Source organism: Lolium perenne, chromosome 3 (genome assembly GCF_019359855.2).
Source record: "Lolium perenne isolate Kyuss_39 chromosome 3, Kyuss_2.0, whole genome shotgun sequence".
Taxonomy (NCBI): domain Eukaryota; kingdom Viridiplantae; phylum Streptophyta; class Magnoliopsida; order Poales; family Poaceae; genus Lolium; species Lolium perenne.
In genome coordinates this window covers 331,078,962-331,097,853 of record NC_067246.2, presented here as the reverse complement: position 1 = coordinate 331,097,853, position 18,892 = coordinate 331,078,962, and the positions used below count along the sequence as shown (strand labels likewise).

General features: G+C 46.5%; 1 protein-coding gene across 1 annotated transcript; it reads right to left on the bottom strand.

The window, feature by feature from the left end:
- Nucleotides 1–11,448: 11,448 nt before the first annotated feature.
- On the bottom strand, nucleotides 11,449–14,186 carry LOC127340435 (uncharacterized). The gene is made up of 3 exons (XM_071827678.1): nucleotides 14,130–14,186; nucleotides 12,508–13,746; nucleotides 11,449–12,417 (listed from the first exon to the last, which is right to left on the bottom strand). Exons 1-3 carry the CDS (start codon nucleotides 14,184–14,186, stop codon nucleotides 11,779–11,781), a joined length of 1,935 nt encoding a protein of 644 aa, XP_071683779.1. The 3' UTR covers nucleotides 11,449–11,778.
- Nucleotides 14,187–18,892: the final 4,706 nt, after the last annotated feature.

Sequence of the window (18,892 nt, the reverse complement as noted above, 5' to 3'; positions counted from 1 at the left end):
ATGATTTTCTTAGTGATGAGGGGATTCGTCATCAATATTCCGCTGCTTACACCCCTCAACAAAATGGTGTTGCGGAGAGGAAGAACCGGACTCTTATGGATATGGCAAGGTCTATGATGGCGGAGTATAAATCCCGCTATAACTTTTGGGCCGAAGCCATCTCCACCGCTTGTCACTCCTCCAACCGGCTCTATCTACGCAAGGGCTTGAACAAGACTCCATATGAAATACTCACCGGGAACAAGCCTAATATCTCATACTTCAAGGTGTTCGGGTGTAAGTGTTTCTACAAAATCAAAGGGGTTCGTTTATCTAAATTCGCTCCTAAAGCTTTGGAGGGTATATTTGTTGGTTACGGTGCCGAGTCTCACACTTATAGAATCTTTGATATAGCCTCCGGGATTATCATTGAATCTTGTAGTGTGAGGTTCGAAGAAAATGATGGCTCCCAAGTGGGGCAAGTTGATGTATGTGCAGGTGATGAAATACCTCAAGATGCCATAGTAAGAATGGGTGTGGGATTTTTCCGCCCCATTGAGGGACACGGTGTGGCGTCTCGGGAAGGACTATGCTCTACCACGGTGGAGCCCTCATCTTCTCAACATCAACAAACCTCATCAAGTGAAGCAAATGATGCACCAACCCAAGAACAAGAACAAAACCCTCCCTCTTGTGTGCAAGATCAAGGACAAGATCAAGGGCAAGATCAAGGACAAGATCAAGGACAAGATCAAGGCCAAGATCAACCAAGAATTCATGATGGTTCCGACGAGTATCCATTTGATATTTGCTCCGCACCAAATGATGTCCAAGATCAAGCACATGATGTTGAGCACCCACAAGAAATTGTTGTTGCTCAAGTTGAAGGTCAACACGTGGACCCAAAAGATCAAGTTGATCAAGTGATACCTCCAAGGCCAAAAAGAACCAAGGAGGAGATTGAGGCCCGTCGTCTAGCAAGAAGAGAAAGGAACCTTGAGCTTCGTGATCACACTCATGATAAGGTTCTTGGTGATATAAGGGCAAAGGTTTCCACAAGAAGGCAATTGGCTAATTTTAGCAACCATCATGCTTATATCTCCTTAGTGGAACCCAAGAAATTTTTTGAAGCCCTTGAAGATTCGGATTGGTTGGAAGCTATGCACGAAGAACTCAACAACTTCAAGCGCAACAAAGTGTGGACCTTAGTAGAGAAGCCAAAGGGGTGCCGCAATGTTATTGGCACTAAATGGATATTCAAGAACAAGCAATATGAGTTTGGCAATGTTGTGAGGAACAAGACAAGATTGGTGGCTCAAGGGTTCTCTCAAGTTGACGGAATTGACTTTGGAGAAACCTATGTTCCCGTGGCTCGCCTTGAGTCCATCCGTATCCTTCTTTCTTATGCATCGCATCATAACTTTAAGTTACAACAAATGGATGTGAAAAGTGCATTTCTTAATGGTCCTTTGCATGAAGAGGTTTATGTTAAGCAACCCCCGGGGTTCGAGGATCTCAACTTCCCTAGCCATGTCTACAAGCTCGATAAAGCTCTTTATGGTCTCAAACAAGCTCCTAGAGCTTGGTATGAGCACCTTAAGGAATTATTGGTAGACCGTGGGTTTGATATTGGGCTAATCGATCCCACTCTTTTTACTAAGAGGGTCGATGGGGAGCTTTTCGTTTGCCAATTATATGTTGATGATATTATCTTTGGCTCTACTAACAAAGCTTTCAATGATGAATTCTCCAAGCTTATGACCGGTAGGTTTGAGATGTCTATGATGGGAGAGATGAAGTTCTTCCTTGGTTTTGAGATCAAGCAATTGAGAGGAGGAACCTTCATCAACCAAGCAAAATATCTCCAAGACATGCTCAAGAGGTTCAAGATGACCGAGATGAAAGGTGTTGCCACTCCTATGGTTACCAAATGTCATCTTGCACTTGATCCCAATGGTAAAGAGGTGGATCAAAAGGTATATCGCTCCATGATTGGATCCTTGCTTTACCTTTGTGCATCTAGACCGGACATAGTGTTGAGTGTTGGTGTGTGTGCAAGGTATCAAGCTTCTCCTAAGGAGAGCCACATGATAGCTCTCAAGAGAATCTTTCGATATTTGGTTGATACCCCAGGATATGGTATTTGGTACCCCAAAGGCTCAAGTTTTATTGTCAATTGATACACCGATGCGGATTGGGCGGGAGACAAGGATGATAGGAAATCAACCTCCGGGTCTTGCCAATTTCTTGGTAGGTCCTTGGTGTGTTGGTCATCTAAGAAGCAAAATTGTATATCTCTCTCCACCGCCGAAGCCGAATATGTTGCCGCCGCAAGTGGATGCACTCAATTGTTATGGATGAGGCAAACTTTAAAGGAATACGGTGTCATTTGTGACAAAGTGCCTCTATTATGTGACAATGAAAGTGCTATCAAGATTGCCTATAATCCGGTGCAACATTCAAGAACGAAGCATATTGAGATCCGGAATCATTTCATTAGGGATCATGTTGCCCGGGGTGATATTGAGCTTATCTATGTTCCTACCAAAGATCAACTTGCCGATATATTCACGAAGCCTCTTGATGAAGCAAGATTCACTTATTTGAGGAATGAGCTAAATATCATTGATTCAAGGAGTATAGCTTGACCATCTTGTAAACACACCTTCATCTCAAAACTTTATTTGGTTTAGATGTGGGCATGGAAATAGGGGGAGTGCGGTTTAAATTATTAAGCTATCACTCCCCCCATAATGCCAACATTAAGAAATCATTCTCTTTATATCATATGTTGATATGTGAGCCTCAATGATGAGTAGTGGCTTGGACCCAAGATATATCTTCGCGGTGCCATGCCACAACACTCATATATGGTGGTCTAGGCCACCACACTCTTCTTTGTGAAGAGTTGGAGTTATTTGGATCTTATCGCCTTTTATTTGACAACTCCATGTTCTTATGGGAAATCACTCTAGTTTGGCCTTATTTGCTCATATCTTGCAAACTTGAGTGACCATGTACCATTAACAGTTTGTATCTTCTAAAACCTAAGCCTACTCTCTCCTATAAGCCATTTCCATCTTGCTCATTTGTCATGTTTGGTAAAAACTTGGAGTTTGAGGTTTTTCGGTCGGATGATCTAGGTTGCTCCATCTTATTGGTAAATTTGCACCTTATATGTGACGTGATACATTATTGCATCGCATATGGGTCATGCAAATAACCAACGAAAGATGGGCCGGATTCCCGGTGATTCTGGAATTTTCCAGAACCCCGGATAATCCGGCCCCAGGACACCCCGGAAAATCCGACCCGGCCGGATTATCCGCCCTAAGCTAGGGCCGGATTATCCGGCCTGGGCAGATCTTGAAAGTGTTGAGGACGAGGCCGCGGGGGGGGGGGGGCAATCGGTTCACACCACCCCCCACACGCCTCTCTCTCCTCTTTATCCTCTCAAGTTCGCCGGACTTCCTCCTCCTCGCCGGAGACGCTCCGTCCGCCCCCTCTCGGAGTTCTTGGGTGGATCGGGTGCATCTCCTCCCTAGCTACCTTCTCCTCCAAGCGGTTTCCACAATGGATGTGGGTATGATTCACAATCTCTAACCCTAGATGTTGTGTTTTATATGTGCTCTTTTCTTGGTGGAATTGGTGTCTAGTTGTTCCAAATCAAGTGTAGTGTACTCCTCTTGCATGCTATGAGGCCGATCTAGTCTTAGACAAGTTTTTGATTGGAAAACTGCAAGTTTCGCAGGGCCGGATTATCCGCCCCCCCCCCCCCCCCCGCGCAGGCCGGATTATCCACCCCCAGGGGACACCGGATTATCCGGCCTGGAGCTTCATCGCCGCTGCAGTTTTTGCTTCAATCTATCATGTCTAGATTTGTACCGACTTATAGTATGTTTCTCGAGTATATTACTGTATCTTACATGACTTATGAGCATTACCTTCTCTTTGCTACCCGCCTTTGCTTCTCACAGGTGGTGCTTCTCGGGGTGGTCGGAGACGCTCTAGGCATGATCGCTCAAGTGATGAGTTTGCATCCAATGCACCTCGCAAGTCTGTCACCTCAAGGCGGAAGAACAAGGAAGTGAGGGAAAACTACAAGGCCATGGATCCAATCTCTTATTCCGCTATCCGTATGAAGAACTGGTATGAAGATGTCCCAAGGGATGAAGAGATAGAGGGCAGGAGATACTGGTGCATGGAGCAGGAGTTCATCTACAAGGACGTCTATGAGCCCATGAAGAATCTGAGACCCATGCAGTCTATTGATGTGGACCTTCTGGCAGTCAACAATCACTTTGAAGATGCTATCTGGGTAGCTGGCAGGATGGGCCTGAAGGATATCATGAAGATCCAATGTGACTATAGCCCAGAGTTGGTGAAGCAATTCTTTGCCACATTGGCAATCAAGAAAGATGATGACCATACTATGGAATGGATGACGGGCTCCACTCACTGTAGTGCCACTCTACGCCGATTTGCTGGTTTTCTTGGACTTCCCGCAGAAGGTGGTCGTCGCCTTCATGGACCACAGAAGACAGATAAGAATGCACTGGTTCATCTCTATACCTCAGCGGGCACAGTTGGTTCTGCCAAGGGACTACTTCCAATCTACAGTCAGTTGCTTCGGTTCTTTCGGGCAACCATTTGCCCAAGTGGTGGTAACAATGATGCTCTAAGGGAGCCCTTGTGGATCTTATGCACCTCAGCTATAGGTGTGCTCGTGATGTTGATGAGGAACGGGATTTCACTCTTGATGTCATGGACTTCATATTCCATGAGATCCATGATGCCATGGTCTCCCGGACCACCATACCATATGCACCCTACATCCAGCTTCTCATCAACAACTCTGTGGCTTTGGGTGGTGAAGACTTGAGTGGGTATCCTTTGGTGAAGCACAATGTCAAGAAGGCCTACAGGCTTAAGCCAGTCTCTTCTGCTGTACCTGCACCTGACACTTTCATGGGTGATGCTCGTTCTAGTGGTTTTGCTCCTGCTCGCCATCCTGATGTCCCAGCTATGAGGAAGCAAGTGAGCCTGCTTAGTTGGTTTCAGCGTCACATCCTTTGCATGAAGATTGAGATCCATAAGGAGAACTATGCGGCTAGCCGAGAGCGTTCTGAGATAAAGCATACTCAGGCGGTTATTCTACACAAGCTCAGTGGTGATCAAGGACCCCCGCCTCAGCCTCCAGCTCACCAAGGTTACAGTTGATGGCATTCTGCACAGGTTCCATGGAGTGATCTTGATGATTGCCTTCAAAGGTCCAACATCTCTCGCCGCTCTCCGGATGCTCCTGACACTGAAGATGAAGATGAGGAAGCGGCATACCAGTCCGATGATGAAGATGCCTCCGAGTGATTCCCATGGGACGTGTAGCATCGCGCTTGTCCCCTTTTTGGCGTCTCGATGCCAAAGGGGGAGAAGTGTTCTATTAGGACTCTCGGGGATTTGCATGGTTTGGGCACAAGCATATGCGTTTATCATTTTTATATTGCTTGTGTTCCCTCTTATTTGAACTATTTGGTTTGTTTGTGTGCCGTTCAAAACTATGTGCTATGTGGTGTGAGACATTGTTATGGTTTTCGGATTTCTATTTGTTGAGATCAAGGATATTACATTATGTGTGATGCTATATCTCTGTATTATATATCTACACATGGGTATGATTTCTTGCATCCTATCTCAACTTCATATTTGTCGATGTCTATTGTTAGAGCTCATGTTGGATATCTCTTGTGTTGAGGCACCTCACTCCTATGTGTTGTGTATTTGTATTCAAATGCAAATTACTTATATGCACACATGTAGGGGGAGTGCCTCTATGTTTTGTCATCATGCTTGTCTCTATAGTGATTCTCTTGCAAATCCGTATATTGTCATCAAACACCAAAAAGGGGGAGATTGAAAGAACATCTCTCACATTATGTTTTGTGTGTTTGATGTCAATATATGTGATACACTAATGTTTGTTTAAGTGGTACAGGGATTTGATACGTCTCCAACGTATCGATAATTTCTTATGTTCCATGCCACATTATTGATGTTATCTACATGTTTTATGCACACTTTATGTCATATTCGTGCATTTTCTGGAACTAACCTATTAACAAGATGCCGAAGTGCCGATTCTTTGTTTTCTGCTGTTTTTGGTTTCAGAAATCCTAGTAACGAAATATTCTCGAAATTGGACGAAATCAACGCCCAGGGTCCTATTTTGCCACGAAGCTTCCAGAAGACCGAAGAGGAGACGAAGTGGGGCCACGAGGTGGCCACACCCTAGGGCGGCGCGGCCCCCCCCTTGGCCGCGCGGCCCTGTGGTGTGGGCCCCTCGTGCCGCCTCCTGACCTGCCCTTCCGCCTACTTAAAGCCTCCGTCGCGAAACCCCCGGTGCGAGAGCCACGATACGGAAAACCTTCCAGAGACGCCGCCGCCGCCAATCCCATCTCGGGGGATTCAGGAGATCGCCTCCGGCACCCTGCCGGAGAGGGGAATCATCTCCCGGAGGACTCTACGCCGCCATGGTCGCCTCCGGAGTGATGTGTGAGTAGTCTACCCCTGGACTATGGGTCCATAGCAGTAGCTAGATGGTTGTCTTCTCCCCATTGTGCTTCATTATCGGATCTTGTGAGCTGCCTAACATGATCAAGATCATCTATCTGTAATTCTATATGTTGCGTTTGTTGGGATCCGATGAATAGAGAATACTTGTTATGTTGATTATCAAAGTTATGTCTATGTGTTGTTTATGATCTTGCATGCTCTCCGTTATTAGTAGATGCTCTGGCCAAGTTGATGCTAGTAACTCCAAGAGGGAGTATTTATGCTCGATAGTGGGTTCATGTCTCCGTGAATCTGGAGGGGTGACAAGAACCTCTAAGGTTATGGATGTGCTGTTGCCACTAGGGATAAAACATTGGTGCTATGTTCAAGGATGTAGTCACTGATTACATTACGCGTAATACTTAATGCAATTGTCTGTTGTTAGCAACTTAATACTGGTGGGGGTTCGGATGATAACCTGAAGGTGGACTTTTTAGGCATAGATGCATGCTGGATAGCGGTCTATGTACTTTGTCGTAATGCCCAATTAAATCTCACTATACTCATCATAATATGTATGTGCATGGTCATGCCCTCTTTATTTGTCAATTGCCCAACTGTAATTTGTTCACCCAACATGCTGTTTATCTTATGGGAGAGACACCTCTAGTGAACTGTGGACCCCGGTCCAATTCTCTATACTGAAATACAATCTCTTTGCAATCTTGTTTTCTTGTTTTACGCAAACAATCATCTTCCACACAATACGGTTAATCCTTTGTTACAGCAAGCCGGTGAGATTGACAACCTCACTGTTTCGTTGGGGCAAAGTACTTTGGTTGTGTTGTGCAGGTTCCACGTTGGCGCCGGAATCTCTGGTGTTGCGCCGCACTACATCCCGCCGCCATCAACCTTCAACGTGCTTCTTGACTCCTACTGGTTCGATAAAACCTTGGTTTCTTACTGAGGGAAACTTGCCGCAGTGCGCATCACACCTTCCTCTTGGGGTTCCCAACGGACGTGTCAACTACACGCATCAGGATTACATAGATACATATTCTTGTGTGTTGGATATGGTCGGTCTGTCAAAAGAAAAACAGCAAAGTTGGTCAGGCCGGATAATCCGGGCCGGATATTGTTGAAATATCCGGCCCCCAGTTTTCGGCTAAGTCAAATGAGGAAAAGCAGCGCAGTATAGGGGCCGGACATTTGCCCGGATATTGTCCCGGTATTGTACCAGGGCCGGAATATCCGGGCCGGATATTTTGGAAATATCCGGGCCCCTCGAATTTGGCTAAGGACTAGAAGAAAAACAAGTCTGGCATAGGGCCGGACATTTGGCCGGATAATGTCATGGTTTTGTCCCGAAGGCCGGATTATCCGGGGGGGGGGGGGATTATCCGGCCCTTACTTAGGCCGGAATATCTGCCCCCCCTTCTTCTACCTTGGTTGCTTGCTCAATCATTGCACAAGAAATCTGCCAAGCCACCTCCATTAGAGCCACCTCAAGAAACTCAAGATTTGCAAGATCTCCTTCCTCCCCCAACCAAAGCTCTTGATCTTTGGAGATTCGAAGGAGAAGACACCGATCTACATCCTCACCGAAGCGTTCTTCATTTCCCCCTCTCTTGTTTGAGGGATCTCATGCTAGTGTTCCTATTTGGTTCCCTAGTTGATTTGTGTTGATGTATTGTTGTTGATTGTTGTGTTGTAACAGATTTGGGAGCCTCCAATTTGGTTGTGGATGTGTGCTCCAAGAACCTTGTAAAGGCCCGGTTTCCGCCTCGAGGAAATCCCTTAGTGGAAGTGGGCTAGGCCTTCGTGGCGTTGCTCACCGGAGATCTGAGTGAAGCCTTCGTGGCTGTTGGTTTGGCTTTCGTAGCAACCACATTCCTCCAAACGTAGACGTACCTTCTTGCAAAGGAAGGAAACTACGGGAATCATCTCCGTGTCATCGCGTGCTCCACTCTCGGTTACCTCTATCCTATTCTATCTCTTATATTGCTTAGCTATATCTTGCTTAGTTGTTAGCCTTGTCATATAGGTAAATTCACTTAGTTGCATATCTAGAGAATTTACCTTTTGTGTCAAACCTAAATTGAAAAAGAACTAAAAATTGGTTAGCACCTATTCACCCCCCCTCCTCCCTCTAGGTGCGGCATACGATCCTTTCACACAAGAACACCACAAATACCACTAATTCATCTAGGATCCAAAGATCCAAGAGGAAAAAGCTCCGGGAACAAGCTCTCGAAGTAAATATCTCACAAACTTTCACATCCACGCATCACCTCGCAGAAGTCAAATCGATGCACCAAATGCAATGGCTAAAACACCACAAAGATGCTCAAATCATTCACTCTCAAATTCCAACAAAACTACTAAAGCTATTGGGGATAAGAGAGGAAGAATAAAAAGGAAATCCACCAAGAACTCCAAGATCTAGATCTGGTATGTTCCCCTAACTTAGCGAGGATATTCATTGGTGGAAATGTAGATCTAGATCTCCTCTCTCTTTTCCCTCAAGAATATGCAAGAATCATAGGAGGAATCAAAACTAGGGCGAGAATTGAAGGTCAACAATAGAGGGGAGAGATAGAAAAGAGCCCCCAGCCCAAGGAGGAAGAAGGGGGTCTTAAGTACCCCCTCCAAACGAAATATGACCATTTGGTTTCTCTCAGGCCGGATTATCCCCCCCCCCCCCCCCCAAGTTCAAATATCCTGTAAATAATTCGGGGGTATATTGGGAGCATTTCGCTTAAGTCCTTAGCCATTTTCCATGGCCGGATATTTCCAAATAATCCGCCCCGGATAATTCGGTCCGGATTATCCACCCCCACCCCCTGTAGGGGCGGATAATCCCCCCCTGAAAACTGACTGTGGCAACAAAATGAGAACGAATATAACTTGAGCATCCTCCGATTTTGATGGTCTTGGCTCGTTTCGAACCTAGTAAAAAGCTCTACAACTTCATGCAGGGAACCATCATATTTCATCAATGGAGGATAGAAACAAATGATGAGAGTTTTAAGCTAACTAAAAAAGACAAACTGGTAAAACCTTCAACCTTGAAAATATAACAAATTTTCCGTGCAAAATCCGTTCTCGATGAACTAGAGCTTGTCATGGAGATTAACACAAGCTCTAAGTTATCTCATGGATAATAACCAAATAAGAACTAAGAAATATGATGCAATGATGCAAAAGTTTGAGCTCTCTCCGAAGGATACGATTGAGTTAATCACTCGAGAGTCCTCTTGATAGTACGGCCACTATCCTATAAACCGGTGTCCCAACTAAACCACGAGACCAGTAAGAAAGAAATCCCATCAAGAGAAAACCTTAACCTTGCGCATTCCATTTGTGCTTGATGATTACAATCTTGACCGCAACAAGATGGAATGACTTTCTTGATTGTGCTTACTTTATGCAGTCTTGCAGATTGCTCCCCATACTCCACTATGGGAGAGCTTCTTCTTCGGTGCATCTTCACATATCGGCGAACACCATATGAATGGCAATCTTCAATCAAATGATGTCTTCGAGTTGGCTCATCTTGAACTTGCACCACATTTCTTCTTTCTTTATTATGTCGATGTACTGAAGATACACATGAGATCTCACTTAATCTTCTTATTTAAGACATACTTGTCACTTGATATGGTTCATTTGCTCCTTCTTGCAACCTTCAAGCCAACATATGGTTCAAACATTTCATATGAACAAAGCATATAAATACAACTCAATGCAATCAGTAGTCCATATGGATTGACATTAATTACCAAAACCACACATGGGGGCTCCATGCACTTTCACCTTTTCTCTATCTGATTCTGACGAAGAGCATTTGAACCAGGGATGTGCTTATTGAGTTGGGAGGGAAGTGTGATAAAAACATTGAAAAGGCATCTTTCCGCTTCCAATGAATTTTGGGTGGTGACAACAACTATTTGAGACTTAAAACTTTTCTATGTGGTGTTTTCAAGCAATCAGTCACAGGATAGTTAAATGTTCCATTCAAAACATCCAGCTGAGTAGGGTTCAGCCATTTGAATGTGGTTGTGCGCGATATCATCACCCAGGGTGGCTGGTTGCGCACTAATAATAGACTAGGTAATGCATAGGCGATTTGTGTTCGATTTATTTCAGGGGTTGATTTTGTATACACTCTATGTGATCCCTAAACTGTACTACTTCAGAGAATAATGATGCAATAAAAGTGATTATGTGCATCGACGGGTGCGGAGTGGGATAATGCCATTTCTCGGAACAAAAGTCATATGTCGATTGGAGAGGCATCATTCAGGCATGGAGAGAGAGAATTTAGGATCGATAGTAAGGGACACATCTATGATCTATCCATAGAGATGCTCCGAGCAAGCAGATAGAACGTGGGCATATAACCAGGCCTGCGCGTGTACGTGTTGGACGATGGGTAACCCCGTCGGCAGCACGAGCGGGCACGCGCAGCCCCTCTCTCCTCCCTCGGGCTCACGTCTTCATCCCGACGATTGAGCTCATATCAGCCAATCTGCAATTGCCACAAGGCCTTCTCTCTTCGCTGCTGAGACCGCCATACATACTTCCCGGATCAAGGGCAGATCGACGTTCCCTGCGCTAAGAGAAGCTATCGTTAGACTCCTGCATGCGTTGGACGAGATCAGGGATCAGGGCAGGAACCCGCTCCAGGGCACGGGCGGGCACGCGCCGGCCGCGCTCCGGCACGGGCACAGCGCGCGTGGAGCGACGTTGACGCGAATCCTTCCCTTGGCATCTGTCGCCGATCGATTAACATAAGCGTCCTGCGATTAGGATAAACCTTAGCATACTCCGTAGCTCCCCCTGAGACTGCACTTGTTAGAGCATGTCTAGTAGAATCCTTAAAACTGTAAAAGTTTTCTAGGATTTACAGGCCGAGATTTGCAAGTTTTGGACACATTTACAGGTTGAAAAACAGGGGCAAAGAATAGAACCCCTAAACCCAACCCGTGTAACAGAATATTCCGTTTTAGGGGTTTGAGGGTTTAGGGGTTCTATTCTTTGCCTCAACCCCAACCTCTAAACCTGTCACATATTCATCACAATATGACACAAAAACACAATGAATCATCAAACATACTACAAAAGTAATAATCATGGATGCATGGTTTAGTAGTTTTTACATCACATAATCATCATCTTGCCCATCTCATTGGCACCATCACCAAAAAATTACACGTCGGTGCCATATGCTAGGCCACTCCACCACCATCAAACCCCACCATCATGCGAGTTGTCGACACCGCCATCGCTCATGGTAGTGTCAACTACAAAGGTAGAGGAGGACCCTCGGAACATCCTCTTCCTCTCGGCGATGTCCTCCTTGTACTCCTTCCACCATTGCAATTGCTCTTCATCCATGTCTTTCTTGCACATCATCATGTGCTCCTTCTCTTCCACCATGAGTTCTTTCCATACCTTTGCTTCTTTCACCTTGAGCATCCTCTCCTCCAAGTCGGCCTTGCGGGCTGCCTCCTCACGCTTTGCTTCAATGTGTGCAAGCTTGACCACCTTCTTTTGCTCGGTGATGAGAAGCTTTGTCTCCAACGTCTTGGTTGCCAAAGCCTCTCTTGCCTTCATCATATGATCCATCTTCTCCCTTAGGCTAGCCGCCTCTCCTTCCATCTTCACCCTAAGCTTGGCCTTCTTGGTTCCCTCGGGCTTGTTCAAGTTCCTCTCCTCAACTTCCGGATCATCCATGTCAAGCATTGCGGACTTCTTCGGTGCGGTTTCATCATCTCTCAACTTCCACTTGTCATATGTTTGAAGAATTGACCAAACATGCTTGAATGGGAATTCTTTGCCCTTGGAGCCGGCCATCTCCTTGTACCTCAAGCCGGCAATCTTCTCCTACAAACCAAGCAACACACACAACACACATGAGAGAAACCATACAACACACATGAGAGAAACCATACGATGTGAGGTTTGCAAACTTACATAGTCACTCTCCACGGTGCCACTCGGCGGCGCATCCATCACTTGGTCCATGGCGGCACTCCAACGCGCACATGCCGGCTTCATCAAGTCCCACCGGCCTTGAAGCGACCAGAATGAGCGAGAGGCGAACCCACTCCTCTTCGGCTTCATCTTAAGGTAGGCGTCCTCGATGCGCTGCCAATACCGTTTACCGGTTTGGTCGGTACCGGTGCCCGCATCCAACCCCACCGACGCCCAAGCTCGAACCAAGAGTATATCTTCCGCGTCGGTGTAGTTCGACGAGCGGACGCGGGTGAACGCCTCCTCTTGTATCTCTGTGATGTCTTCATCATCATCATCCTCCTCCTCCTCATCTCCTCCCTCCGCATCCTCTCCTCCCTCCAAATCATCATCCCTATAGGGATCAAGCGGTGGAGCGTTGATGTCCACCTCCACCTCATTGAGCATGTCCATGAAGGACACGGCGGCCGGGGCGGGCGGCACGGCGGCCGGGGCGGGCGGCACGACGGCGGCCGTGGCGGGCGGCACCTCCGGGGCGGCCGGGGCGGGCGGCACGGCGGCGGCCACTGGCAGCTTCGCCGGGGCCCTCCTCTTGGCCACGGCCTTCCTCGGCGCCGGGGAGGAGGCCGCCTTGGCCTTGGCAGCACGAGGACCACCGGAGGGCACCTTCGCCCGTGCCCGGGAGGTGCGGGTGGTGCGGCCGGTGCGGGGCGGGGCGGGAGCGACGGCCGGTGCGGGGCCGACGGCCGGCACGAGGTGATGCCCCGCACGCCGCCGCCCGCGCCGACGTGGGTCGCAGCGACCACGGCGGCGACGTGCGGGTGGGCGGCCGGTGCGGGGGTGGGGCGGGAGCGACGGGCGCCGGGCGGCGGCGCGGCGGGGCGGGCGGCGGGGCGGGCGGCGCGGCCACGGGCGGCACGGGCGGGGCGGGAGGCGTCCATGGCGGCGGCGGCCGGTGCGCGGGGGCGAAGCGGGCGACGGGCGGCCGGTGCGCGGGGGCGCGGCGGAGGCGAGGCCGGGCGGGAGGAGGCCGGGGCGGGGCGGAGGCGGGCGGAGGCGGGCCGCGGCGGAGGCGGGGCGGAGGAGGCCGGGCGCGGCGGAGGCGGGCCGCAGCGGGGCTGGAGGGCGGCGGCGGCGGCGGGATCGGGGGAGGGAGGAAGAGGGAGCTGAAATGTCCCTCCCGCGCGTGTCCCAGACGTTTACAGGTCGGGGACGGGTTGGATTGCCCAACCCTCGTTTCTACAGGCCAAGAAGGGATTCCCAGGTCCGACCTGGGAATTTTTTTACAGTTTTACAGTTTTAGGGGCTCTAGTCTTTGCGATTTTTTCGTCAAAAACTGTAAAAAAGCGGTTATTTTTACAGATTTAAGGGTTTAGGGGCTCTACTAGACATGCTCTTAAACCATTCATCATCGATCTGCCTCTCTATATGCAACCAGTGCACATGTGGTGACCGCGCCCCGAGTAAATGGCATGCAATGGCTTTCGTTAATTTAGTCAAGTAGTAGTACACTACTGGTACGGTCATTCTGACCTAAGCCTAACACCACCTATTATAAATTTATAATGCTACTGCTACTACTACTACTATATGACTATAGGCGTCTGTTATTTCATACACACGATTGAAACATCACTGTGATAAACATTTTGCACTTCATTTGGGAGAAGTCGTTCCATCTGCCCAAACATGTTGCCACAAAGTGCCCCTGTATGCAAATTCACGTGACGCCTCTCTGACTCAAAAGGATTTCCTCATGTACTTTGGAGTATTTGAATCCTTAAAAAAATTATGGCTTGGTTCACTTAATAGGAATTTTTACTATGAAGTCTTTGCGCACTAAGTTTTCATCAACACAAATCTCCTCGATATATTCCATTTTACTATGGTTCAATCAAATAAAGTTTGGTCCAAAAAAACACAGTCATGTAGGACAAGTACATGAACATAACATAGCAATCATGTATATTTTTGCATATATCCATGGTTTTGGATTCATGTGAATAAAAGAAGATAGCCCATGATTGACAAATAATGAATTTTTCCTATCAGTTTCCTTATTTCCCAGGACACTAAAACATGATCATTTCAAGTCATAGTCTAGAACCGTCCAATCAAATTTCGGAATTTGAGCAATGCAAAAACAAAAGAATACGAGAAAATAATTATGTGCTAGCTATCACCGGTTGGATGAGAAATAACTATTTCTAAGTCAAAAATCCATTATAATGACCATGCATATCATGTAAATTACAAACACACAATATTCTTTCAGTGAGAGGTGATGTTAGCGTTGTTAGTGAGGTGTCTATGGTGACTTCGCTAATCTCAAGACCTGATTTGTTGACTCGGTCTTTTGGACTTGTTCATTGGGGTAGAATGCGTGTGTGTGTGTGCGTGTGCGTGTGCATGTGCGTGTGTGTGTGTGTGTGTGGGTGTGCATTTGTATTGTGTTTCTAAAATATGATCCTAATTAATTTGGTCTCAAACATCATTTTCTTCATATAAGAAGGCCAATACACTTTCTCTCTACCTCTCCCTTTTTTGATAAATGGAAAATTTTAATATTAAGGTCATATCGATTACACCTGGTCTCTGCATCAAGGCAGTATCAAGAGCTCGTCAACACATCAAGAAAACATAGAGTCAAATTATGAAAAAGGCATAGAAAAAATGTCTGACAAAATAGTTGTAGCAAACACTTGCATCAACCACTAATGCTAACAACATGGGTAGTAGGACAGGTGAGCAACCACGACGCCTTCAAGAAGAAATCAGCGCATTTCACCCTTGTTGCTGGATCCAGCCACATAGGTTAGATCATTAATTTCACTCGAAGAGAAGGCTGAGCAAGCTCGGGGCAATGCCTTCAACAAGGGAACTGAGTGTAAAGACCATAATTGCCAGGTTCAACCTATAAAGATCGGCCAAAGAGCTTCCACCCTCGGAACTCGAGACCCCAGACGAAAAGAATGCCACCACAACAAAGTCGCAATGTGCTGCCACCACATGTTGATCCACCATCGAACAACTGCACATGCACTAGCCTAAGGGGATTTATCCACGCAACTGAAACATTGAGCACACACACAACATATCGCCGAATAGCGCCTAGGGACTCTTGACATGAATATCGATCCCCTAGCGTCGAGGGTCCGCAGTCTGAACCCACACATCAAGCAAAGTAGAGTCACAAAATCTGACGTTGTAGGACTTCACAGGCTGTGTCGAGCAATCCAATCAAGCATTGAGCGGGGGAGCACCACTCACTTGAGCATGCCGATAGGAACCTCCATATGAGGCCGAAACCCACCAATCTTACGGTCCATACGAAATGTACCACCGGCCAAGAGCTGGGAAGATTTGTCTCCATCGCCGCCATCAGGCAATGGAAACAAATATTGTCCACCATCAATCCAAAGATTGCCACCCTGTAGTATGTGCTTTGCCATGCATGTCCGATGTCCAAGGCTGACGGTCAGCCACGCTCCGACCGAAGGTCTCCCGCCGCGGGAAGAGGCAATGAGAAGAGTACCCATCGACCATCTGGCTGCGGCGGGTGGTAGTAGGAGGGGAGAGACAGGGGCGGCAGCTAGGTTCCCCGAGCCATCTCACTAGGAGTGACAGCGGGTAGATTTCCATCCCTTTCTATCCACATTTCTCAATTCATACGATTAGTTGAGACCCTTATTTATTTATATACTACAGTACTCCTAAGATAAACACTAGAAATGCGCAATCAAAATCGAGTAAAATCAATCTTAATGCAGAAGGTCAAAACCCCTAGGTGCCACGGTCTCTGTTGTTACCTTTTTTTTCGATAAAGGATGCTTTATTACTTCAAGAAGCAATTATATCCAGCCTCTGCATAACCAGGATGCACACAGCCGTTTGTTGTCTCAAGTGACCAAAGTTACATAAAACAAAAAAGGTGAAATACATGTCGGAACGATGAATCATATAACGCCTAAGAGCTAGGTGGAGCTTCTATCCGTAGACTATGCTGCCACCCATGTAGGGAAAAAGTATCCCTCGCCATATCCTCCAACCGTGTACAGACCTCCGTAAACAGGTCTCGTTTCTCCTCCCGCTGAAGAGGTAACCACGAACGGAGAATACCTGTGCATCTGTAGATAACCTGCAACAAAGAGCAATTTTTGTCATTAAAGATCTTGTCGTTTCTACATAGCCAGAGCGCCTGATAATCGCTAGCGCCCCCATCCTAAGAAGCATTTTAAACCTTGAGTTGATACCATGAAGCCAATTGCCAAAGACATTAGCGACACTAGTCGGGGGATACAAGGTAGACGCTACTTGGATGACTGACCATATAGATCTCGCAAACTGGCACTGAAAGAATAAATGATTGATCGTTTCGTCATGATGACAGAAGACACATCGTGTACTTCCGTGCCAATTCCGCTTAACAAGATTATCTTTGGTGAGAATAACCCCTCGATGAAGATACCATCCAAAAAATTTAATTTTTAATGGTATCTTCATCTTCCAAATTTTCTTATTATTATCAACTGGTAAATCAGAGAGCAGCATCGCATTGTAGAAAGATTTTACAGAAAAGGAACCATCTACGTGGAGGTTCCATCGAAATTCATCTGGCTCTGGCGATAATTGAATATCTCCAAGCCGCAGAATTAGGTTGTTCCATGCCACGAGCCTTTGTCCTAGTAAAACCCGTCTGAACGTCACATTCGGGGGTGAGGTAGTCATTACAGTTGCAATGGTATCACCTTGGCGACGCGCAATTCTATACAAAGCGGGATACTGTTCACATAGGGGTGCATTGTCGAGCCAAGCATCTTCCCAGAACCGTATCTGTGCACCATTCTTAATGGAGATAGTCCCATGTCGAAAAAAGACATTTTTTGTCGCCATAAGACCAGCCCAGAAGTGTGAATCCCCAGGTTTCCAAACCACTTGAGATAATGTCTTCGAGCCGATGTACTTTCTCCGAAGTATAGTTTGCCAAATCCCATCCTCAGTAAGTAGCTTAAAAAGTCATTTACCCAGTAGCGCTGAGTTCTTGACCTCCAGGTCATGAACTCCAAGCCCTCCTTGATCGTTGGGACTACAAACTATACTCCCACTAGTAGGAAAACCCTCCTTGATCCATTTAACCAGTCGATATTTCTTTTTCTCATTGTCCCCTTGCCAAAAGAATCTGGATCGATAATAATCGAGTTTGTGCAGAATTCCTTTGGGTAAGATGAAGAATGATAACATATACAGTACCATATTAGTTAGTACTGAATTAATGAGTACCAATCTTCCACCCAGGGACAACAGTTTACCTTTCCAACTACTGGGGCGTTTTTGTAATCTTTCTTCCACTAATTTCCATTCCGCAATTGTAAGTCTCCGATAGTAAATCGGAATACCCAAATAGCGAATCGGAAATTGGCCTTGCCCGCAACCAAATAACTCTGTATACAGAGCTACATCGTCTTGGGCATCACCGAAGCAGAACAATTCACTTTTATGGAAGTTAATTTTCAATCCCGATAATTGCTCAAAAGCTGCTAAAATTAATTTCAGATTTCGAGCTTTTTCAAGATCATGATCCATAAAAAGAATTGTGTCATCGGCGTATTGAAGGATAGATAAGCCACCATCAACTAGATGTGGAATCACCCCCTTCAATTTGACCATCAGACTTGGCCCGCTCTATGAGTATCGCCAACATATCCTCTACGATGTTAAACAACATCGGAGATAACGGATCCCCTTGGCGTAACCCTTTTCGCGTTTGGAAGTAGTGTCCGGTGTCATCATTGACCCGTATAGCCACAGTACCACCATACACAAAATCATTAATTAGAGCTGGCCACTCAGGCGAAAAGCCTTTCATCCTGAGTGTCTGTTGAAGGAAAGACCATTTAACTTTATCATACGCCTTCTCAAAATCAAGCTTTAAAATAACCCCATTTAATTTCTTAGAATGCATCTCAGGTACCGTCTCATGCAAAACCGCCACTCCATCAAGGATATTCCGTCCTTGCATAAAGGCTGTTTGCGATGGTAAAACCACATGATCCGCAACCGTATTAAGTCTAATGGTGGCCACTTTAGTGAAAATCTTGAAACTTACATTTAATAGGCAAATGGGTCTATATTGTTGGATCCTTTCTGCCTCATTAATTTTCGGTAACAAGATAACTTCACCAAAATTTAGACGAAATAATTCTAGTTGTCCAATGTGTAAATCACTAAACAAATCTAGAAGGTCCGATTTAATAGTATCCCAGAAGGTTTGATAAAACTCTGCTGGAAAACCATCTGGACCCGGTGCTTTATTGCATTCCATTTGGAAAACAGCCTTCTTAACCTCTTCCTCAGTATAAGGTGCGGTTAGCAAGCCGTTTTTTTC